Source organism: Panicum virgatum, chromosome 9N, assembly GCF_016808335.1.
Source record: "Panicum virgatum strain AP13 chromosome 9N, P.virgatum_v5, whole genome shotgun sequence".
NCBI lineage: Eukaryota > Viridiplantae > Streptophyta > Magnoliopsida > Poales > Poaceae > Panicum > Panicum virgatum.
In genome coordinates, this window is record NC_053153.1 from 22,542,684 (window position 1) to 22,549,919 (window position 7,236).

At 50.2% G+C, this 7,236-nt stretch overlaps 2 protein-coding genes across 4 annotated transcripts; one reads left to right on the plus strand and one right to left on the minus strand.

The window, feature by feature from the left end:
- LOC120690335 (cytochrome P450 86B1-like) lies at positions 1 to 3,395 on the plus strand. 3 transcript variants are annotated; one of them, XR_005681713.1, is made up of 3 exons: positions 1 to 1,350; positions 2,699 to 3,136; positions 3,269 to 3,395. XR_005681713.1 is itself a non-coding variant. In XM_039972959.1 (2 exons), the coding sequence occupies exons 1-2, from the start codon at positions 79 to 81 to the stop codon at positions 3,083 to 3,085; spliced, it is 1,659 nt and encodes a 552-aa protein (XP_039828893.1). In that variant the 5' UTR covers positions 1 to 78; the 3' UTR covers positions 3,086 to 3,302. The 3 variants fall into 3 exon arrangements, 1 of the variants encoding a protein (XP_039828893.1); XR_005681712.1 differs by having other exon boundaries at positions 3,274 to 3,395; XM_039972959.1 differs by having other exon boundaries at positions 2,699 to 3,302.
- LOC120690336 (uncharacterized protein YpgQ-like) lies at positions 3,205 to 6,592 on the minus strand. The gene is made up of 7 exons (XM_039972960.1): positions 6,383 to 6,592; positions 6,229 to 6,259; positions 6,097 to 6,115; positions 5,787 to 5,887; positions 5,404 to 5,502; positions 3,946 to 4,121; positions 3,205 to 3,573 (listed from the first exon to the last, which is right to left on the minus strand). The coding sequence occupies exons 1-7, from the start codon at positions 6,548 to 6,550 to the stop codon at positions 3,487 to 3,489; spliced, it is 681 nt and encodes a 226-aa protein (XP_039828894.1). The 5' UTR covers positions 6,551 to 6,592; the 3' UTR covers positions 3,205 to 3,486.
- Between the last annotated feature and the right edge of the window lie 644 nt (positions 6,593 to 7,236).

A 7,236-nucleotide genomic window follows, 5' to 3' on the forward strand; every position in this document is an offset into this window, starting at 1 on the left:
CACACTCCCTCTCCTTCCCTCGCACAGCAGCAGGCAGCGCGCAACGCAACAGAGCCGCCACCTTTATTCCTCCGCGCCATGAGCGGGAGCGGCGCCATGGACACGGCCGCCTCGCACAACGCCACGGCCGCCGCAGCTGGTGCCGGCGGCGGCGGCGGGCTCGCGGGGCTGCTGCCGGAGGTGCAGACGGTGGAGCTGCTGGTGGCGGTGTCCATCTTCGTGGCCATCCACTCGCTGCGGCAGCGGCGCGCGCAGGGGCTCCCCGCGTGGCCGCTCGTCGGCATGCTGCCGTCGCTGCTGCTCGGCCTCCGCGGCGACATGTACGAGTGGATCACGGGCGTGCTCCGGGCGCGCGGCGGCACCTTCACGTTCCGCGGGCCGTGGCTCACCAACCTCCACTGCGTCGTCACCGCGGACCCGCGCAACCTGGAGCACCTGCTCAAGACCCGGTTCGGGAGCTTCCCCAAGGGCCCCTACTTCCGCGACACCGTGCGGGACCTCCTCGGCGACGGCATCTTCGGCGCCGACGACGAGGTCTGGAGGAGGCAGCGCAAGGCGGCCAGCCTCGAGTTCCACTCCGCCGAGTTCCGCGCGCTCACCGCCAGCTCCCTCGTCGAGCTCGTGCACCGCCGCCTGCTCCCCGTGCTGGCCGACGCCGAGGCCGCCGGCGCCGCCCTCGACCTCCAGGACGTGCTCCTCCGCCTCACCTTCGACAACGTCTGCATGATCGCCTTCGGCGTCGACCCGGGCTGCCTCAGCCCGGGCCTCCCCGAGATCCCCTTCGCGCGCGCCTTCGAGGACGCAACCGAGGCCACCATCGTGCGCTTCCTCACGCCCACCGCGGTCTGGCGCGCCATGCGCGCGCTCGGCGTCGGGAACGAGCGCGTGCTCCAGCGCTCCCTGGCCGCCGTCGACGAGTTCGCCTACGACGTCATCCGCAGGCGCAAGGAGGAGCTGGACCTGGACGCCGGCCGCGGCGCCGCCGACGCCGGGGCCGGGCGCAGGTCGGACCTCCTCACCGTGTTCACCAAGATGCGCGACGAGGACGGCCGCCCCGCCTACTCGGACAAGTTCCTCCGCGACATCTGCGTCAACTTCATCCTGGCCGGCCGCGACACCTCCTCCGTGGCGCTCGCGTGGTTCTTCTGGCTGCTCGGCAAGAACCCCGCCGTGGAGGACAGGATCCTGGAGGAGATCGAGGGCATCGTCGCGGCGCGGAAGGCGCAGGCCGGGGAGGTCGAGGAGGAGCTCGTCTTCCAGCCGGAGGAGGTGAAGCGGATGGAGTACCTCCACGCCGCGCTCTCCGAGGCGCTCCGCCTCTACCCCTCCGTCCCCGTCGACCACAAGGAGGTACAGCACGCAAACACAAATTTCATTCATACTCTGAATATTGATGCGTTACATCTACTTTAATGGTTTTTTTATGACGCGGTAGGCACATATCGATTTGGCTTTTTAAAATAATAGATATCTACTTATCAATCGCCAAATAAATAAATGTGCTAGACTGTTTTATTAACACGTCGTTTTAGATTTGTCCTTAGTAACAAATTTTAATATTTAGTAGTTTTTTTGAAATACGAGAGTTTATCTCCTAATGAAATGCTTGTCCAGACAAGTTCTCAACTAAAATGCACATGAGTTTCTTCCGATCCTATAGGATTCGAGTTGCTTCGCGTGAAATTCCTAAGTTCCAACAAACAAGCGTATGAGAGATATGAAACGGGCACACCGCACGCGTTTTACATTTAAGATCGAGCTAGGGTTGCACTCCGTGTAGCCGTTCGATCGGTGAAATGAAACTAACTCGTCCTTGTAGCGTGGAGTCCCCAAGTGTGTGAGTAGCTGGCCCTATCCGCATGAGGTACGGTTGCCATGCTTACTATTGGAAACTGCAATTTGCATGACTTGCAAGATTAGTGTAGAAAACAAGGAAATCCGAGGTTGATCAGTGGACAATAAGGATAGAAGAGCCTTAGTACAAATTAGAGAGAGAGAGAGAGAGAGAGAGAGAGAGAGAGAGAGAGAGAGAGAGAGAGAGAGAGAGAGAGAGAGAGAGAGAGAGAGAGAGAGAGAAGAGAGAATCCAAGTTGTTGGACACACTTGGCATGTGTTGCTGCAGCACTGGACTCTTTGCAGAGAAAGAAACATAAAGCAGCTGGGAAGCTGGGCATCCAGCTGCATGCACGCGAGTCTTGAATCGTGACGCGATAGGCTGATTCTGCATCACACTTGGCACCTGATTTTTGGGTATCTTATGTGGCCTCTGATAGAGACGCGTGTCGATCGGCCCAACCCACTAGCTAGTAGTAGCTCAGTAGTTGCACGTACCCGTCCTTATTAGTTTAGCTACTCGATCGTATCCTATCTTGAAACAGTAGTATGAGAGCAGAGCTTAAATTAGATCGCTGACGCACCAGATCAGCTCACCATCACCTGCTTTGTGCTTTGGACTAGGTGAGCGAAAACAAGTCACTGTTCGGCGACAAGCTATCGGCCAACAAGCAGCCAGCCTTGTCCCAGAAGTTTCCGCTCTCTCTTTCTCCAACCTTGGCTTGCAAAATAAACCACGCACCGATCGATAACCAAATCAAGAAGAGCTTAATTTCTTGTGCAAATGAGACTTTGGGGTCATCTTTATTACCTAATTGCTTAATGGCAGCTGCTAATCCCAGTACTGATCACGATCTGCGAACAGGTGGTGGAGGACGAGGTGTTCCCGGACGGGACGGTGCTGAGGAAGGGCACCAAGGTGATCTACGCCATGTACACCATGGGGCGGATGGAGAGCATCTGGGGCGACGACTGCCGCGAGTACAGGCCGGAGCGCTGGCTCCGGGACGGCCGCTTCACCGGCGAGTCCGCCTACAAGTTTACCGCCTTCAACGGCGGGCCGCGCCTCTGCCTCGGCAAGGACTTCGCCTACTACCAGATGAAGTTCGCCGCCGCGTCCATCCTCCGCCGCTACCGCGTCCGCGTCGTCGAGGGTCACCCCGTCGCGCCCAAGATGGCGCTCACCATGTACATGAAGCACGGGCTCAAGGTGACGCTGGCCAAGAGGGACAAGGGCAGCAGCGGCCTCTGAGCTTGACACCGTTCGGAGCCTTGCGTTTCAGATGCAGATGTGGCCTGCAAGGCGCGCAACTTTGTGGGAGGAAGTTGATGATGGTTCAGTGTGAAAAGATGCCCTCTGTTTTCATTCCGTTTCGACTCTTTTGTAGTGCTACTTTTATTAAATAAGTAATTAATTTGTTCTGTTTACATGTAGTGCAGACAAGTACCAGGAGTACAGAACTTTTGTATATGTATTGCATATGTGTGATGATGGCAAAACGCTGAAGCTTCAGATGATGTAACAGGTCGGTTTATTTTAGCAGTATCGTTTCAATACAACAGCAGCACGTGGACGGACATCATCGTGAGTTGTTGAGATATGGTTGGCCAACTGCACGCTCTCACACAGAATCAAAACTTGGTTGTTCAACTTCAAGCCCTGCCACTCCACTCTTCATAGAATTCAGCCACAAAGTCCTCCATGAACTTGTGCCTTTTCTCTGCTCTTCTTTTGCCAGCCTACTCACAGAGTGAAACTATGTGTCAGCATGTGGAGCAAATAAGCGAGTAATAGAACGAGTGTATACTATTGCTGATACTATGGCACATGCATTAAAAAAATGAATTGGGAACAAATAACACGTGGCTGTTAATCATACATCAGTCCATAATAAATTGGGACTAAGCAAATCTATTTTTCATACACTCTGCATAAACGAAGCAAAATAATTTCCCTAAAAAGAAGAGGAAAGACAAGGGAAACTAGACCTAACATCACTTTACAGCTCTTACTAGATTCAGTAGCTGTAGAGACAATGCTTTCTTCCTGAATTTTTATACAAGATAGATATGCAGCAGTAAGAAGACTTCTAAACAAAGCTCAACCATTACCTCTGTCTTCATCATGTCCTTCAATTTAAAAAGCTTCTCATGAAAATGATTAATTGATGTCTGTTTCTCCTCCTTGGACATGTACTTTTCCTTTGACAAGTTATCACGTGGCAGTATTCTAGGATCATACAATGCGCTGTTCTTGCTCCCACCATACGTAAAGCATCTTGCAATACCTGCAGGTATCACTTAAGAAGATCAAAACATGGAATTCTTATATGAAACTAGAAAGGTAGACAAACATATGAGCGTCTTTAGTCTTGTTTGTCCAGACGTGTAAGCATTTCTGGTAAAACTGTAAAAAAGCCACGTAACGGGATCCACATTCCAAAATGAAAATGTACAACTACAACCATGAAAACTAGTATAATATCATATGTTCTATCTTTGTTCTCTTTTTTTTCAGTTTTAATTAGCTCATCAAAGGGTAACATGTACCTCGCACCTGTATGCCACTGTTCGCGTACATGGGCGTTTAGCCCGCGTACACGCTACACGGTGGCTTACCATGTCTGTTTAATCAGCCGTTTATTCTGTTCAATCACCATCTAGTCTGTTTAAATCGCCGTTTAGCCCGAATAAATAGCTAAACGGTAGGTTTTAGTCCGTTTAAACATTTAGGCTAACATGCTAACAGTAATCTGATATGCAATGGTATGCTAATATTGCAATTATAGCATACCATTGCATATCAGATAGGCGAATAGCTCCAGTAAGTTGTAAGCAAATACTATTTGAACAACTGTTCAAGTGAATTTCAGAATGAAAACAGTTTGTATGGCAGATCTTAAGAGAGGTTAGAGTGCCTCTGCAACTGCAAGTAGGTGTCAGAAAGCTATACTACTGGTTTGCAATGCCTTTAGATGTACAAGTAATGGTATTCTGGTGCGGAGCCAGGAATGGTTTGGACCCTGGGCTAAACCAGTTCAAAGCTTCAAATGTACCGCATCATACCTTACTGAGTCAAGATGTTTCTAGCTCTTGGTCTAAAAAAAAAAGATGTTTCTACACAAAACCAAGTAAGCTTCCACGTAGTTTTAGGCCAATAACCAGGGCTGCGACACGGGCAGCCAGGACCCTGGTGGCCCGGCTCTGCCACAACTTATGGTGTTCTCCCACAATAGTCGATTTGGTAAATTAATGGTGAGGGAAACGTTTGATGCATCTATTCTAGCAGAACTCAAATGAATAGAAAAATGCCACCGTTTGGGGAAAAATTATGTATATCTACTTATCTAGATTCTAGTGTTTGCTAACACTTGAGTTTCCTCTCCATATCCTCATTATACATGCAGCCTTTTTCTCTTTCGTTTCCTTTTATGCTGGTGGCTTGTGTTGGATTACGGCTCTAGCCTACCCCAACTAGCTTGGGACTAAAAGGCTTTGTTGTTTTTGCTGTGGAGTTTGCTAATCTGTATTGCATTATAGAGTTTAAAACTCCACTTAAGCAGTACTTACCAATTGCACCAATTGCATCCAGGCGATCTGCATCTTGTACAATTGCAAACTCAAGAGTGGGATCAACAATAGACTTCTTTGAAACTTCATTTTTGAATCCTGCAATTTTATGAAAGGGTTAACAGAAATTTTGGCAACAGTAATTTCAAGAATGTCTCACTAAGAATGAGTTAAATGCTCTGCTGCAGACTGCCATAGAGGAGAACAAACAAGTGCATGAAGAGAAATAAGCTGAGATGTGAGATCATAATAAAATGCGCACATGCATAATGAAAGACGAATAAGCCTTTCGAACTAGATTGCGTCCCATATGAGTTGTACCGCTGAAGAAATATGAAGTACAGATGCATAAATGCAAACAAGTCAGTAGGACAATAACTCACCCATCCCCTTAATAATTGACACTATTTCATCCTTCTGCCCTTCCTCCAATCCTACCTCTTCAAGAAACATCTCGACAACACTCATATCCTCCACATTGTTCCTATCCAATATCCATTTATGCAATCAAATTCACATACTGGAATTAAACTCCCTCTTTAACAACAGTCAAAATTCTATCACTAATGCATAATCACCACAGCACAAGGGGTTTCAGGCTTTCAGCTATCTCTAACTCAACTTCCTTTCACTTTCTTAAAATCTAAGGAGCGAAATCAGCAAGATAGTAGAACCCCCCCCCCCCCGCCTTACTTGGTGTACTTGTAATCTCCTGCATAAGAAAAGAGAGGGGAAAAAATAATCACATTCAAATGGAGAGCTAAAGCAAATGAAATCGAGAGAGGATATTTGCGGGTGGGGTGGGGGTGCGGACTGAGGAGTTACCAACGTCGTGCAGGAGAGCGGCCAGTTCCACCTGCGGCAATCAAACGGGCACGCGCGTCAGCCAATCGAATAGAAATCGCGGGGAAGATAGTCGCAGATGGGGCCGGGGAACGAAGAAGAGGCGAGGCGATGGAGAGGCCAAGCGGTTGGTTACAGTGAGGAGGCGGGCGGGGGCGGAGAGGCCCTCCTCGGCGGCGAGCGAGAGCGCGAGGTCGCGGACGCGGAGCGCGTGCGCGGCGTCGTGGGACGCGTCGCGCCCGGCCATCTCCCTCTCCACCAGCTCCTCCGCGCGCCGCACCGCCACGGGCTTCTCCGCCGCCATTTCGACCTCCGGAGTTTGGGTTCGGAGTTCGGGCTAGAGCGGAACAAGCGGGGGCGTCAGGTAATTCGGCCGTGCGAGTCAACGTACCCGGCGTGTCAGTCAACGTGCACCGCGTCGGCCGTCCGATCACAAATCAAAGGCTCTCGCGTTGCACGGAGAATGGTCATCCAAGGGTGTGGACGTGTCCTCTGTCCTGAATCTGATGAGAAGAAGAAATTCTGGATGAGAGTGTCGCCGTTTTCTGATGGCTGCTTAGACCAAGCACAGCTGCAGCCTGCAAATACGAAGATGTCATGCAAGTAAAGGTGAACAATGTCAAGTGGCTACAATTCGCAAATATGAAGATGTCATCCAACCGATCCTTAGAACACGTGAAATAACAATGTCAAGTGGCTAAGGGCAACTCCAACCGAACGCTCAAATTTGAGCCCCTATTCTTCTATACGAGGATCTCTCATCCAGATTCCAGCCCCTACTTTGCTTTGTTCTCCAACCGAACTCTCATGTCTTTATATACCTCTTTCTTTATTGATATCATGTAACTAACAATCTAAGCATTATTTATACAAAAATTTTGTCGGTACCCAGGACTGGGGTACCCCTTCTTGCTGTGCCTAGGCAAGAATCTCGTAGTTATCCTTAACTACGCCTTGGCAGCTGAGCGGCCGGACCCCTGTAGTCCGGAG

Bases quoted from the DNA above. Each gene is read 5' to 3' on its own strand.
- LOC120690335 (XM_039972959.1), top strand. From the start codon at position 79: ATGAGCGGGAGCGGCGCCATGGACACGGCCGCCTCGCACAACGCCACG. The intron at 1,351-2,698 runs GTACAGCACGCA...ATCTGCGAACAG, and splicing joins TCCCCGTCGACCACAAGGAG to GTGGTGGAGGACGAGGTGTT.
- LOC120690336 (XM_039972960.1), bottom strand. From the start codon at position 6,550: ATGGCGGCGGAGAAGCCCGTGGCGGTGCGGCGCGCGGAGGAGCTGGTG. The intron at 6,260-6,382 runs GTAACCAACCGC...TGATTGCCGCAG, and splicing joins CCCCCGCCCGCCTCCTCACT to GTGGAACTGGCCGCTCTCCT. The intron at 5,503-5,786 runs GTGAGTTATTGT...ATAAAATTGCAG, and splicing joins GTCAATTATTAAGGGGATGG to GATTCAAAAATGAAGTTTCA.